At 25.4% G+C, this 17898-nt stretch overlaps 1 protein-coding gene across 2 annotated transcripts in view; it reads right to left on the bottom strand.

Annotated features, from left to right (window-relative positions):
* LOC100213973 (uncharacterized) overlaps positions 1-17898 on the bottom strand; it is a 104953-nt gene that overhangs the window by 19403 nt on the left and 67652 nt on the right. Inside the window, exons 9-14 of one of the 2 annotated variants that reach the window (XM_065800128.1) lie at positions 13959-14096; positions 13175-13302; positions 11043-11339; positions 7357-7384; positions 7235-7275; positions 190-234 (exon numbers count right to left, since the gene is read on the bottom strand). In XM_065800128.1, the coding sequence (XP_065656200.1) occupies positions 190-234; positions 7235-7275; positions 7357-7384; positions 11043-11339; positions 13175-13302; positions 13959-14096 (677 nt within the window). The remainder of the gene's footprint in view (positions 1-189; positions 235-7234; positions 7276-7356; positions 7385-11042; positions 11340-13174; positions 13303-13958; positions 14097-17898) is intronic. The other variant, XM_065800129.1, reaches the window with a different exon arrangement.

Raw genomic sequence — 17898 nt, 5'->3', positions numbered from 1 at the left:
TAAAAAATTTTATGACATCAAAAGCTATTATATAAAATATTATTAACTCAAAACTAAAATTTAGCAGTGAAAAAAAAAATAAAAAAAATACAAAATAAATGTTATCAACTTGGTGCCCATTTAAAATAATATCGATTTCATATTCTAAAATAACGTAGTGTAAAAAAAAAAAAAAAAATCAAAACTTACTTTAAAAGATTGATTAGCTTGTGCATTGAGATTATGAGATACAACCTGTATATTTTTTATAAACATCAGAGTGAATGAAACAATCAATTACTTTCATAACAATTCTTTAGCAGAATATAATTTTATATTTGGTAGATAAAACTTGAAAGAAAAATGTTCCCCCAAAACAGATTTCATTTTAGTGGTCTTTAACAACTAAAAATACTGATCCTTTTCGATTTAATTGCATAAAAAGTATTGCTTTAAAAAAATATATATTTTTCTTTCTTTTTTTTAATTAATTTTTTTATAGATATTTTTATAAAATATTTTTATATAGATGTTTTTGAAACTATGTATGAAAATTTGCTACTTTTGAGAATCAGGTTGACTTTTGAACATTTTTTTTTACTTTATTTATCTCAATAAGGCTGAGAATCAGGTTGACATACTTTTAAAGAAACTTTTTTATCTCCATAAGGCTGAAAAGGCTGAGAATGCTACTCATATTTTTGTCTTTTTAATTGTTGTTACATCAATTATAAAGAAAAAAAGGAAGTCATAGAGACAGGTAGTTATTTTTGTAGTGAAACAACTTTGAGGCTCCCGGATGAATATTCTATGAATGTCAGAAGCTAAGCCAGTTAATCCAATGACTTGGTAACCAAGCCTTGCCAGGAAGTGCATGCAATTGTTTGCCTTGTTCAACCATGTTTAAAGTAATTTTTCAGACACACTGACCAAAGCATCTGTTAACTTTTGAAAAGTTTCAATAATTCGGGACAAAAAGCTAAACTTATCTACTGAGAAAAAAATTAACAATACTAAAAAAAGGAAACAAAAATTGTAACGAAATATCAAATTTTAATTAAATAAACTAAAAAAATTTAATAATCAAAAAAAAAAAATTTTTATACAACTTTTGTATTCTTTATTTTGGGGTGGTTGTTATTTTAAACTACTGAAATTGATACGAGTTGAGGAAAAAAACATATTTTATAACAATTTAACAACAATTGAAAGTTTTGATATGCAATTTATTAACAATTTTTATCAGTCTATATAATTAAAAAACTAATTTGCTATATATGCTAGAACTATGAGAAACTTTGTTAATTTTTTTCTTACGTTTATTCATTTTCATGTCTTTTCATTTTTAAAATGTTTTTGCTATATTTGATGTTTTTTCTCAATACTTATATTATAGAAGAAAATAAATTACTATTTATTTAAAATATATTATTTGATTAATCAATTTTGTAATGACAGAAGAAATTAAATAAAAGAATAGCATAGTTTCTTTAATGAATGTATTTACCACATTTGATGCCTGTCTGAAATTGTTTCCTTTATATTGCCCAATTTCCTATATTGATACAAATTACTAGAGATAACAATTGCTCTATTTGAAAAATGTTTTTAAAAACTAAAAAAATAGTTTTAAATAGACTCCTAAAATTTTTGTTAAAAAAGTAAATTAACAATGTACTAGCCCACAAGCTTTTGGAGCATCGTTAATAACAATAGTTCATTAAAAACTATCAGGTTTAAATGCACTATTTGGATAATCCAATGAAAGTGCAGACTATTTCAACAGGGTTAGTGAAAACAACCAAATATTTTATATTTGAATATTAGTATTAATGACTTTTTGTTTTTTTTAAATGAAAAACTTGTTGAAAAATAAAAAAATATTTTTACAAATAAATAGCAATTAGTTTTTTTCTTGTGAATTGATAAAAAAGTTTTGCAAAAACATTTGAAAAATTTTAAAATTGTTCATGTTTCTAGCGCAAACTATAAAGTATTTTCTTAATATATTAACTGAATTAAGTCTATATTAAATGGTATATCAAAAAATGTTTTAATTTTCATTATATTCTTATCTGTTTTTTTCCTTGACAATCGATTTTGGTAGTGAAAAATAACTAATGTCCAAAAAAACAAAACAGAAAAACAAAAAAAAATAGTAAAATATAGGTATTACAAAAAGCCTTTCTGGGAAGGCTTGTAGTAATACCAAGATCTCTGATCAAAGCAAAGTTATTGCAGAACCAGTGTGAAAAGTAAAAAATCAAAAGTGGATGGTCATTTAGACCATCCACTCTCATATAAAATTGAAAAAACTCTCTCATAAAAAATTGAAAAAACTCTATCATATAAAATTGAAAAAAGAAACTAATTAATTAAGCGAATTGAAAACATTTTTTTCTGTGTGTATATTTTTATCTTCAGTTGAGACTAATTTGACTTCATAAAAGTCTTACTTGCTTTTCGTAAGACTAATTTGAGTTCAGCCTTTTTTTTGTTTTGTTAATTCACCTCCCCAAGGCCATAAAAGCCACTAGAGTTGAGGAGGCTACTTTAATTACGGTTACAACCAATACCTCAACTGTATAACTCAAGAACATGAACCTTGACAATCCGAATTATTTACCTTCTCTATTTGATTTATGTCTTGTTTCTGATTCTAGTCAGTGTTCTCCACACTCACCTTTAGGTGCTTCTGATCCCGGTTTGATCTCTCTAAAATTATTATTTTATTCTTTTTCATCATTGGGACTGAGACTCTTTCTGTGATTTTCTTTGTGATGGCCCTTAAGTAGAAATCTTTTGTCTTCCTGCTGACAAATGTGCTTTTTATGTAACTTCTTGGATTTAGACTGACATGGAATCTTTTATTCCCTCTCAACAATTTTAAGTCAAACTTCACTCTTATCCATAGTTTTCTTCTTATTGTGCTGCTGCAACTTCCAATCATAACCATTACTTCCATATTTATTGGCAAAACATTTATCCAGAAAACAGATGTCTGTTTACTATTGCTAGAAAACATTGAAAAAAAAGTTTTGTTTAATACCAAAGCCAGTTGTTCTCAGGTAACAAACATCTTGTATTTTATCTCAAAAATTAGGCTCCAGAGACTTTTGGATATGAATTCTATTAATAAAGATTCTGGAGAACTTTTATCAGTGTCTATAATAAGGATAAATCTGTTATTCCTCCTCTCTTGCATGGTTCAGATTTTGTTGCCTCACCTAAAAACAAAGCTGAATTGCTTGCTAAGAACTTTTCATCAATCTTATCTCTTGATTCCTCTAATCATATCCTATCTGATATAGCCGAAAAACAGGTTGATCCATTGCTTGACATTCGTATCACTTCAGCTTCTGTATCTAAAGTGATTTCCTGCTTAGACTCTCCTACAGCTTGTGGTCCGGACAACAAACCTGTTATAGTCATGTCAAAAGTGTACAAAAATGCATTGTAAACATAGTTGGACATGTTCTTACAACCAACCTTCAACCATTGTCACATCGTCATAATGTTGGTTCTCTTTCTCTTTTCTATAAATACTATGAGTGCTGCTCCAAAGAGCTAGCATCTCTAGAGCCATCTACTAAAATTCATTCTTGTGTTACTCATCATTCAATTAACTCTCATCTTTTTACTGTGAATGTTCCTATGTGCTCCACAAATTTTTTGTCTAGTTTTTCCCTTAAACATCAGTTCTTTGGAATTCGCTTCCTTCATCTTTTTTTCCTGATTCATATAATTTGCAATCTTTTAAGTTGTCTGTTAAACAGCCTAGTTGGAAGTGAAGAAAAAAAAAGAAAAGAAAAAAAAAAAAGTTAACTGAACTGTTATTAATGACTTGATTAATGTTTTAAATTTACAAATTTGTATTACTATATTTATTCATTATTACTTACTAGCTACTTAGTTAAAAAAATAGTCATCAAGTTTAAACCTGATTGCACGATAAATAGATTAATTGATACCTAAGTATATGCCCAGGCCAAGCATGTGATTATTGGAGTTATTGAAGCTAGGCCAAACGCGTGACTATTAGAGCTATTGAAGCTAGGCCAAGTACATGACTATTGGAGCTTTTGGGAAAATGTAATAGTCATCATAACTGAGTTCTGAAAGTAAAACTGTGTTTAAATAATTCTCACAAGTCTGTTGATATTTTTTTTTAACTAGTTATTTGTTTACTAAAGTAAACAACTAACCATTGAATAAACTGCTTGTGTTGATAGCTTAAAATAACAGAGCAAACATTTTCATATTTTAATTGTTTAATTTTTTTAAATTTTAATTACTAAAACAATATTAAAACAAGTTCAATTAAAAAAATTTATAATGAATTTATTATTGCCATTAAAGGAGGAGATATATTTTTTGATTTATTTTTTTTAGTAATAATCTAAATAAACTTGAGGTGGGTTGGAAATAAACTTGAGGTGGGTTGGAAATAAATTTGAGGTGGGTTAAAAATTGACATTGCAAATGGCAGAATTACTATTTAAAAAGAAAAAAATACAATTTGTATCATAATTATGTGTTATAATACGCTAAAAATACAATTTGTGTCATAATTATGTGTTATTTAGTATGTGCCAATAAGTATCGCAAGCAATAAAAATAATTTAGAGACTTTTTTAAAATTTGAATAAAGTTTTAAAATTTTGGTAAATACAGTTTACAAAATACATCCTTGCTATTTTAAAAACTGTATATTCCAAAACTCTGAATTTTTTAGCTTTGAACAGCAAGAACTCATTTTAAAAGATAAAAATAGCAACTTTTTGCCAATTCAGGTGGTAGTTTACCATTAATCATCAGCAACTTGCACACTGTGTGGTACAGCAGTAATGTTCTATTTATTTTAGGATTGGTTAGAAAAAAGCACCTTATACTTGGGAAAAAATATAGTTTTATTAAAATTATAATTTTTTTCTGATATTTATAAAGTTAATAAAATCATATTTATATTTATAAGATACAAAACAAAAAAAACCCATCATACTCTTTCAATCTTTTACAAATAAATGTGGTCTTCAAAGTAAATTTTCATTCATTGAATCTTCCAAAAATCAACAGACTTGTGAGAATTATTTAAACACAGTTTTACTTTCAGAACTCAGTTATGATGACTATTACATTTTCCCAAAAGCTCCAATAGTCACGTACTTGGCCTAGCTTCAATAGCTCTAATAGTCACGTGCTTGGCCTAGCTTCAATAACTCCAATAATCACATGCTTGGCCTGGGCATATACTTAGGTATCAATTTATCTATTTATCGTGCAATCAGGTTTAAACTTTGTGACTATTTTTTTATGTTTTTATTCTATATGCTTGGCACCACTTCACAGCTTTCCTTTATCTAATATGTAATAGACTCTTTTTCTCTGTCCAATATGTAATATATGTTCAAAACTACAAACAACAAAACCAACAAACCTGGGAATTCTCACTTTACAAAAGTAAAGTGAAGAGTTACAAGTTCACAGACACCTAATTAGCTTGTCTACGATAATCAACTTCAAAGTAATACATATTTTTATTTAATTTAACTTGCAAACATTGCAAACTTGATATAAATTACCAATTGAGAAAGTGGAGTGGAAAGTTTAACATTGATCATAGTAGATAATAGTTTAAAATAAGTTAATGATTTTTATGCTAAATTGGCATAAAAAAAATCTTCTTTAACAAATTGCTGATTTTTTTTCCTATTACATTTTAATATTCAAACAACAACAACTGGTATGCTAACAACAATATAACTTTTTAACGCAAAACACAAAGGTGATTGCCACATGTAGTAATGGAACATTAGTGTATATACTTTAAACATAAAAATATACAAAAGGTGTTTTTTTGGAATTTAGAATTAATTTGGTTTCTTTATTATACAAAAGTAAAGGAATCTTCTGTACTAATTTCTTTCATTGACTGATTCCTTTCATTGACTGATAATATTTCTAATTTCTTTCATTGACTGATTTCTTTCATTGACTGATAATAGACAGTGAAAGTCATTTGTAAATATCTTCATCCTTTACAGGGAGAAATAAAGCACAATCAAGAAATAAACCTGATTCCATTAGGTAAATTATTAATAATTTTTAGTTTACTTGAATTACTTTTAATTAACTTGTTTAGATTATTAGTTACTATTTTTAGGAATAATATAAAAAATTTTTTACTATCTTAAAATCATATTTTTAAGCGAGTTAGAATCGCTCAAGGGTTGTGGTGGCTAAAAAATTTTAACCAAATAAAACTCAGTTGTTGCTACTAATTATTACAATATTGTTGACATATTGACGATTGGTAACACTCTTACTGAGTTCTCTACTTCACATCTTCTAGAATCTTCACTACTAAAGATTCTATGAACATTGACGCATTCTCTTCTGTTTTTATGTTTCTATGATTCATACATTTTACAAGTCTTCTGTCATTCACTTTCTTAAGTTTTAAATCTTTTCCTTGTTTTCACAATTTAACAACTTAACTGAACTTGCAACTTAAGTGACTCACTACTTAAGTGACTCACAACTTAAGTGACTCACAACTTAAGTGACTCGCAACTTAAGTGACTTACTACTTAAGTGACTCAAACTTATGTGCTTGGAGCACTTAAACTGATTTTTCTATTAACTCACAACTTGGAGTCTGGGAGTGAATTTGTTTAAAAAAATAAAAATATACATAACTTTCTGGTCCATAATACCAATACTACGATTCTATCCAATGATGACACACATTTTTCACAACTAAAACATTCTTATATAAAAACATTTTCTCTACTAAGTTAAAAAGTAGTTAACTGATGTTTTTGATTAAATCTCTATCATCATTCTATTCTTTTTCAGTTATAAGTCCAGTTGGTACTCCAGTTTAAGTTTGTTTTCAATAGTTTTGTTCTGACTTAAGCTTATTCTTGGTTTTGAAGCATTATAGATAAATTTCTTAAGGACTTTTCAAACAGTTTTTATTATTAAATTCTTTATTTGATTTGAAAGTACCTTACTTCCAGTTCATTTAAAATACCTAAACATTTTTAATTAATTATTCAAAACATTTATAAATTATTAATTATTCTTTGTAACTGCTTTTTAACTTAAGTCACTTAAACATTTTTAAAATCAGAATTTTTACTGTACACAAAAGGTATCTGTTTATTAGGGACATTTTTTTTCATATAGTTCTTCAGCTGGTTGTTTTATATTACTCCTTAATGTATTATTGCTAATTGAATAAATCTTATACCTCTGAGCTTGCATTCTTGTAGTCTGTATCCTCAACACATTCTAAGTTTTTTACATTAGTTTACTATTATATTTAGCAACAAACTAAGTACAATATTTAAAATAATCCCAAAAAAAGATTACCTGATACACGAGGCGATTTATTTTTTTCCTAAAAATTTTATATGCATGTGTGTGTATATATATATATATATATATATATATACATATATATATATATACACATATATATACATATACATATATGTATATATACATATATATATATATATATATATATATACATATATATATATATATATATATATATATATATATATATATATATATATATATATATATATATATATATATATATATATATATATATATATACATATATATATATATATATATATAGGGGTAAAACTAAAAAGCACATTTCATTTTAAAGTTTTTACAAATCAAAAAAAAACTCCCCCACCAGTTATTGTAATGATTGTTCTTTTTTGCTTAAAAACACTAATACTTTAGGCTTGAAGCATAGATCATAACAATATAATTTCATTCTGATAAAAAGTATGATTTAATTTGAAACTAATTTAATAAAAATATATAATTTTATTCTGATAAAAAAAAATATAATTTAATTTAGATTTAAAAAATATATAACTTAATTTGTATTTAGAAAATATATTTAAGTTATTTAAAAAGTTAATGCTTGGGTTTAACTAAAAATTTTATTTATTCTTAAAAATGAAAATTTTTAAGAATAAAAAATAATGCTCATTTTAATAATTAGCTTATATTTACTCATAATTTTAAATAAACAGCTACATCAAAAAATTGCACAAAACGAATGTTAAACTTTTTTTTTATAACGCAAGTTAAATATAGCAATACAATTTTAATGTAAAAACAATCTTTTGTTTGGAAAAACAATCTTTGCTTTCACAACAAAATCATTAATAAAATAATAAACTTTTTATAAATAAAGTAAATAAATTAACTTAATTTTTTTATTTGTTACTCTCCAATTTTTTTTTTAAATAAAAAATCATTTGTAGTTGCAAAGCCGCAATTAGAAACTTAAGAAGTAATCATTTAAAAATTCAAAAATTTAACATATTTTAATTAATGCAAATGTCAAGAAAAGAAAGAAATTTGTTAATATCAAACATTTTTAAAAATGTAATATTAAATTTAATTATTTAATATCGAAAAAAAATAATAATAATAAACATTTTTATATAGTAATAATAAAAAAGAAGTTAAATAACATTTAATTCACTGTAATTAATATTATTGCAGTAATTTAAAAAAGTTAATGAACTGGTTTTCAGCCATTCTATCAAATGTCATTTTTAACAAATCAAAGAAAAAACAGTTTTCAGGTCCAAAGAATCTTTAATTGTTATAAAACTTGCAGGCTAATTGTTTGAGCTTATCCAAGAGCTAATTTATGTAATTAATTTACAGATAAACATTTATCAGCTAAGCACATAGCCACAAATCTTTTATTTAAATATCAACTGTGTTTTTTGTTTTTTTAAAGAGTCTTCAGCACATATTTCACGAATCAGCTTTTCTTATTGCAATTATATTATATTGGAGATTTTTCTCAATATTATATTGGAGATTTTTCTCAATATTATATTGGAGATTTTTCTCAATATTATATTGGAGATTTTTCTTAATAGATTTTTGAATAAAAATAGGAACAATATCAGACTTTATATATTTTCTAAAAAGCTGGAGATGCGGTCGATCTTATAATCTCCATTATGGCAAGAATCTAAACATTTTTCCTCAAATTTTTCACTAATCAACCTTTGTTTGTTTCCTAATGGACTCTTATAACCTTTAATGTTTTTTTCTTACATCACTTTTTATTTTGCAAAACTTTTTTTGAGCAACATTTTTTGAACATGCAACCATTGAGAAAAATTTATATGTTTATGTCTACTTTTTAAAACTTGTATTTTATCTTTCAAAATCTTCACAGTTTTTTTATTATCATCAAATAACTCACCTCATAAACTCAAACTTAACTCTTTTAAAAATCGCATTTTCACCTAAATAGTTTGTGTTGGTTTAAATTTTTCTATTCCTTTTTAAGTCAACAATCTTGTCTCTAAATGGCAAATCAAAAGTAGAAGAATTCATTAAAGATGTTGTAACTAAAAACATTTATATATTGCTATTTTTATCATGAAAATATATTACTATATTATTAAGTCAATTTAAATTTAGACTGAATTGTAAATTTATAAGCATTTTACAACAATATAGTAAACATCTAATATGTTAGTCAGTATTTTCTTCAACTAATGAAGGACACATGGTAAATTTTTTTACCATGAGACAACCTCCTATTTCAATACATTAAACCATAAAAAAATAAACACAAAGCTATATTAATTGTATAAATGTTTGGAAAATAACCACATAGCATAACCTCTGTAGGACAGTTTTCTTAATAAGCAATTGTGTTATGGGTTAAATATTATGTGTTATGTGTTATATAAAAATTTAATTCATTTTCCAACATTTTTTTTTTCAACAATTGCTTGTTGACATTATTTTTTACACAAAAAAATTTAAAAAGTTTACAAAATTCTTTTTTGAATCCTCCCCCTCCCTCCTCAACAACCCCAAAATATACACCATGACGTCAAATGACCAACCATTACCATCATCTTTACTTAAAAAAAAAAACCTAATCTAAAATTATATAGATCAAGGTAACAAGTAACACTCAAAGTATTTTTGAAATATTTGTAAGTGACCCAGCCCCCACCATAAAAAAAAAACTTTAACTTTTTGTATTTTCAGACTACTGGGACCAAGTTTTCATCTGCGCTGGTGGGGGAGTTTTTTTTTGATTTGGAAAAAGTGTTAATATTTTCTGTTAATATAAATAAAAATTCATCTTTTGTTGCTATGTCATTTCCGCAAAAATGAAATGTGCTTCTTAGTCATACCCCTAATATATAAATAAATAAATAAATAAATATATATATATATATATATATATATATATATTAGGGTGGCTCTTAAAACAACATTTTTGAAAAAAACCTGTTCTGACCCCTTTACTTTGTTCTATATAATACTAAAACACTGGGTTTAAAATTTTTTTGAACAAAAAATTATTTTAGGGGTAGCTCAAGACCCTTAAAAATTTGACTTGTCCCTAAAATTTTGAAAATAAAAGTTCTTCTAAAGTATGTCAACCTGGTACTCAAAAGAAGCGAAATTATATAAAAACTTCAAAAACAGTAATCACTTTACAAAAAAAGCATGTTTAAAAAAACTATTTTTTTAAAACTTGAAAATAATGAATTTTTTTATTTTCAGCTTAAAAACAATAGTTTTTATGAATTTATTTAAGAAAAAAGTTATTTTTTTGTAAATTGATTATTATTTTTAAAGTTTTTATATAATTTCGCTTCTTTTGAGTACCAGGTTGACATACTTTAGAAGAACTTTTATTTTCAAAATTTTAGGGACCAGTCAAATTTTTAAGGGTCTTGAGCTACCCCTAAAATAATTTTTTGTTCAAAAAAATTTTAAACCTAGTGTTTTAGTATTATATAGAACAAAGTAAAGGGGTCAGAACAGGTTTTTTTCAAAAATGTTGTTTTGAGAGCCACCCTAATATATATATATATATATATATATATATATATATATATATATATATATATATATATATATATATATATATATATATATATATATATATATTATTTAAAAAAATTTGGATTTAGTTATTTAAATGGCTAAATTATTAAACTGTACAAAGTTTCAAAGCAAATAAAACTTACAACTAAAGTTATATCAGTATCATTTTGTTTTGAACTATCACAACTCAAAGTATTCTTGATATCTTGATAATCCAAAAGTAAAGAATCAAAATCTTTATGGGGAATCTTATTAAAAACATCAGAATGATCATCGATATCTCTTTGTGCATCCTCAATGATTTTTACATCCTCATCAAAAGATGATGACCAACCAGTCCATTCTTGACCAGCAAGCCTGTTACCAATACGCTTCTCATTCTCAACAATTTGATTGGAGTTAACACTTTCAGCAAGATCTTCTGTCATACATTCAAGATTCTTAAACAAAAAAAAATTCAAGAACTATTGCGATAGAAAAAATAAAATAAATTAAATCTTTACCAGTACAATAGTAATAAATCACAAAATTATAAAACATAGACAAAAAACATAATCATAAATTAAAAGAAGAAAAGGTAAAAAAAAAAAGAAAAAAAAAAGGAGATAACAAAAAGACATTTTAAAATTTTTGTCAGTTAATAAGTGAAAGTATCAATAACTTTGTCGAAAAAACAGAAAAGAAAAAAAAAACAGGAAAGAAAATAAAAACAGGAAAGAACAAAGTTTTTGTAAGCTATTTTCAAACTGAACTGATTAGATTAGGAATTATGTACAGAAGAAATTTATACAAACTGCACATTTAAAGACTATAGGTGTTTTAAAACAAATATATTAAGCTGTGCATCCGTTTTTAATAAGACCTACAGACGAGCAGATTTACGTTTGTAAAAACCTAAAGTATCTCTTTTGTGAACTTTACATATTTACAATTTATATATATTTATAGATACTATTTTATGATAATACACTCATATAATATACATTCATTACTTTTTTTATATACTTTTGATCATATTTTTATTCCTTTATCATAATTTTGTATTATGTTTTACATAATACAAAAATATCTTAAAAGATTATGTTTATTAAAGTTTTGTTAAAATTTTTTGAATATTTTATGTTATTTTGAAATTAACTGATGTTTATATATAAAAAATAAAATTATCTCATTATAATTGATTGTTTTACAAATTGTATCATCCTCCTACTTGTACAAAGAAATTTTAAATCAATGCTAAAACCAAACCATCTTGTGTTAATCTAAATTGATAATGCATATTAACAGGGTGTTAGCCAGGAATAGTTTTTTTACAATGTTTTTGCATTATTAGAAATATTTCTTTTTATTGTTTTACAAAATATTGGAAACTTTTATTGATATTTTCCTAATACTTCAAAAAATAAAATAAAAAAGGTCATTGAATTTTGGGAGTTTTAAACCCATTGGAAATTCCCCTGTATATGAGGTGCCATTGGGTTCATACCCTGATGAAGTATAAAATGCTTGTATCTAAGTCTAAAATCTAAATTCACAGTTCAACTTTACAATGTTTGTAATAATCTAACGCTGCCAATTAACTATACAGCATTTTAATAATCTAAAGTTGTCTATCAACTATACAGTGCATTTTAATAAAAAACGATTAACAATAATATACTTGAATGAAAAAGAGTGTTATCTAATTTTTTTAAATGTTTTTTAGAACAATTTTCTTTGTTTAAAAATAAATTGTTTAATTTTAATCAATATAATAGTATTTCATTTCTGAAATCATGCAAGCTTGGGTCGACAAGGCACTTATCTTTAGATTTTTTAATTTCTTATACTTAGCAGAATGAGAACCTTTCTGGAAATAATTAAGTTACTTAAGTAATTTAAGTTACTTAAGTTACTTAATTATTTGTTACATTTATTACAATTATACACATACATCGTGGAGTGGATGGCATTCATAAATTCGAAAACTTGTGTTAGTTGATATTTTTAATTATTATACTAAGTAAATTATTATAAATAAATTATTAAGTATACTAACTTTTTTAAATGACTAGTTAGTTGACAATCCTTACAAAAGAAATACATTTAGATAAGATTATAAAACTCAGAGCTTTTCTTCCTTATTATTTAAATGTATTTTTGATTGGACGATTGAATGTATTTTGATTGGATGATTGAATGTATTTTTGATTGGATGATTGACTTTGATTGTTGTTAAATAAAAATTGTTCTAAAAAGTTGTCAACATTTTTTATAACTCAAAAACAAGACTTACAGTATCATTTGAAGAAGAATCTTGTAAGATAAAATTTTGTGGATCGGAGTTAATAGAACACAATAAACTTTCATTTTCATTTCCAAATGAAGCAGATTTAGGAAAAACAAATGAACTTGATTCAGACACTGAAATAAGTTTTTTTAAACCTTCAACTTTGCTCATAAATTGTTTTTATAAACGTAATTTTTAATAAACATAAATTTTAAGTAAACAAAATGCAAAACAAGTTTGATGAATAGTGATCGACCGAAACAGAAAAAAAAGCTGATACTGAAATAAACCAAAATTTTGGCAAACATTTTACCGAAACCGAATTTGTCAAAATTTATTTTATTAGAAAAATTTATTTAAAAATGCAATTTTACTTTTTTTTTTTAAAGATTTAATATGTAAGTCAGCGATATAAGTTAATAGCGAAATTTAAAAAATGGCAGATTTTCTCTGCAAAACAAGATTTTTTTGAGTATTTTGTGAAAATTCTCAATATTTTTGTCAAAATTCTCCAAATATTTTGTGAAAATTCTAAAAACTAACTCTTTTTCTAAATTAGATAAATACCGGTTTTCGGCATGTTTTTCAACTGAAATTTTGATTTATACCGAATTTATAAAAAGTACCAAAACCAAAATTTCGGTATTGGTTCAAATTGAAATTTCGTCTAAAACCGATATTGAAACAGAACTTTGGTCGATCACTATTGATGAATAAACAAAAATTATATGGTGCAAAAAATTAGCAACTTGTTTTATTTTTTTTAATATATACTAATATAATACAACACCATTTATAATATTTGTTGATGGCATATTTTCTTTTTCAATTTTTTCTGGTAAATATCCAGCCAGTTGCAATGTAATAAGATCCCATGTATCAAGTTTTGAAGAGTTGTAATTTAAACGAAACTCAAACTGAAGTATTCCTAAATATAAAATAATTAAAAAATATTTAACTATAAAATTTAATTAGTTGATCAAAAAGTTATATAAAAAAGTCATTATAAATCAATAGCTTCCAAACACTAAAACAGTCAAAAACAAACACAGTCAATGAATATGTTGAAAGTCAATTGCACTCAATTCCATGTTAGTTGAACTACATTTCATTTAGAAACAATCAAATACTTACTTGAAAATATTTATATATATAATATATATATATATATATATATATATATATATATATATATATATATATACATACACACACACACACACATATATACATACCTGCACATATATATATATATATATATATATATATATATATATATATATATATATATATATATACACACATATATATATACAACCCTCGGAATTAGGGTCGGCATTCGGCAATGCTGACCTAACTTTTTTTTTTTTTTTTTTTTTTTTTTTTTTTTGTTATTCACCTCCTCAAGGCCGATAAAGCCACTACAGATGAGGAGGCTACTTAATAGTGGTTATAACCCTCTCTCAACTCTATAACTCCGAAACACGAACCTTGAAGAACAAGGCCGCTGCGCAGAGAAACAAGTTGAGCGCGGTACTACCAGGGACGTGGTGGGGATCGAACTCGGAACCTCTCGCTTATGAAGCGAGCGCTTTACCACTACACCACTACCGCAACTGCCGACCTGAAAGTGTTTGAGGTGGGCAAAAAATTGCCGACCTCGTTTCTATGTTTTATGGTAAGACCTTTGTATCAAATAATTTTTGACGACCTGATGCCGACCTCTAAAAGATTGAGGTCAGCAAATTATTGCTAACTTTTTCATTTTTTCTAATTCCAAGGGTTGTATATATATACATATATATATATATATATATATATATATATATATATATATATATACATATATATATATATATATACATATATATATATATATATACATATATACATATATATATATATATATATATATATATATATATATATATATATATATATATATATATATATATATATATATATATATATATATATGTTTATATATATATATAAACATATATATATGTAAGTTAGTGTATTCTACAAATAGAGTCCTCAATTTTCTTAAAGAACAGAGGAATAATAAATTAGTAAAAACACTAATCTAAATTTTTTCTACAATCTGTTTCACCTTCACCTATTTATCTATATATTAATTTATATATGTATGTGTGTGTGTGTAGATATATATATATATATATATATATATATATATATATATATATATATATATATATATCTATATATGTGTATATATATATATATATATATATATATATATATATATCGATTGAATATAAGGAGTTTTGACTCCTGTATGTAAAAAATCTCTACATCACAAAACCTTTTTTAAAAAATAAAAGTGATAATAAATAAAATAAAAGTTCATGAACAATGGAATAAAAAACAATTACTAAATTTAAGAACATTGTATAGGCTAAAAAGTATTGACTGTTTTTTTGGAAAAAACTTATTAATTTCTAATTCCATAACTAATCTTCAACAAGCGTTATTATTGTCTATGACCTCTTGTTAATGTTTAAGCAAAGAACAAATGTTGTTGGCACAGAACTCTTTGGAAATCAAAAAATCCATTGAAGTGCTGTCGGAGTGCCTTTTTGTCATCAAATCTTTTATTGTCAGTGATAGGAACAAATAATCATATGTAAGCGAGTCTTTGTTAGTAGAGCAATTAAAACAACACTTCATAGCCAAGCTCTAATAATTTTTGCGGCATCAATTTTGCAATGTAAAGGTATTGGACACTGTTATGAAGAAACCAAACTTTGTCATGTCATAAACATATTTGAAAAAAACTGCTTGAGTCTGTAGGTTGTTGTCATAATTATGGTATTTGGCAGAAGCAGTTCCCAGTACAAAATGACTAACACATCGGACCAAATTGAAAGCAACATTTTTTGCAGTGTAGATTGACTTTGGTTTTGGTGGTTGTTCTGGCATTAGCTACTGGCACTTCCTGGCGCGGTTTACATAGAGTACACACTTCACAATCAAATACGCAGTACATAAATTTAATGCAGCTCATTAACCTAACTAACAAGCATTCAGTTTGTACCCAAATACCAAGCTTAGAGGTCTTTCCCATTTGTGCCAACAGAATTCTATAGTGTTTGACGATTTATTAAAACTGGTTTTAAAAACATTTTCTATAAAAAATTTGACACACAAAAACCGGTTTTTATTTAATGGCTATAACAAAGGCCAGAATTACCTATAGGCCGACAAGAATTCAGTCAAGGGCCTATCAAATTTGGGGCCCACAATATATGGTTTGAAAAATGTTTCAATTAATTAGTTTAATTCAACTGGTTTTTAGATTAAAAAGATTAAAAAAATTTCATGATTGTAATGAATACTACACAACAATTTTGGTTGAACAATTATTAACGCTTGTAAAGTTCTATTTAAATAATCATTACTGCACTATAATTCTCTCGGAGATTAATTCAACGCAAAAAAAAGTTTGAGAATAAATGTATGTAAAAGCCATAATGCTTAACTAAACAGATACAGATAAAAGGGTTGTAGATATAAGAGCAAGTAACAAACAGTTCTAAATAAAGTAACAAACAGTTCAAAACTAAATAAACTATATAAAAGTTTTTCATTAAAAAAAAAATTCACAAAACATTTTTGAGAACTCTGAAAAACTGATTTAGCTAAATGCTTACACCCTCAGGGGGCCTATAGGTTATAGCCAAACTCAACCCTGGCTATAGCCAAAGTTTAGTTTTTTAAAATTCTATGTCCTTAGGAAAAAGTTATATAAGTGAAATAAATATAAATATTGTTTTGTCCAGAGCGTAATCCATTTTTTTATATTTTGACATTGATATCGATTTTATTTTTGTCATTTCATATAAATTAAATATTTCTCTTTTTTTTGTTTTTACGAAAATCTGAGTTTTCAAAAAAAAAAAAAACAGTTTTTCTTTGGAAATTTAAAATTCGAAAACTGGTTTTTCAAAAAGTCAATTTTTGCATAAACCTTATTAACATGAATGCATTCCGTATTTCTTGCTAAGCAGCCTGTTGTTAATCTTGGATGACAATCAAAATCAATCTTGCAATGTTAATTCACTGTTAAAAAAGCTGGAGAATACTTTTGTAAAATTGTGACAGGAATGTTGAGTGACCCTGACCCAAAACCAACAAGAAAGAATAAAAGCTAGCAAAAAACATCAAAGGCCAATTAGTAACAAGGAGCATGGGAGATGTAAGAAGTGCAATGATAGAGTGAATCTGATGTAGAAGTAAGACATTGTAGCATGATCTGAACCACCTAAAAAAGATCAAGAAGAAACTAAGCAAAAGCTAAATAAAAAAAGATAAAAAAAAAAAAGAGATAAAAAAAAAAAAGTGAAAGTAAGTGATTAGGGTTGTCTGATAAACAAAATTTTTTAGTTTTATTGTTAGCAAGTCAGTATACTAGTAATAAAGTTAAAAATCATGATAATATTAGCTGATAAACAAAGAAAAAGGAGTTGGTCAATTTGATTAAAATTAACATAAAAAGTGCAGTTTTAGGAAGAGTAATAAAAAAAACAAAAGCAGGTCCTACTAGGCAGCAGGTCATGTAAGAGGTTGTACTTGATTACATGTTAACAGTAGCAGGATGTTCATGTGAGAGGTTGTACTAGATTACATGTTACCAGGGTGATCATGATTACCCTGAATACTTCATTTTAATGAAAATTTTTTATTATTCATATCAATCATTTAATTTA

The sequence above is a fragment of the Hydra vulgaris genome, chromosome 06 (assembly GCF_038396675.1).
Source record: "Hydra vulgaris chromosome 06, alternate assembly HydraT2T_AEP".
Classification (NCBI taxonomy): domain Eukaryota; kingdom Metazoa; phylum Cnidaria; class Hydrozoa; order Anthoathecata; family Hydridae; genus Hydra; species Hydra vulgaris.
This window is presented reverse-complemented; position numbering and strand designations above follow the sequence as displayed.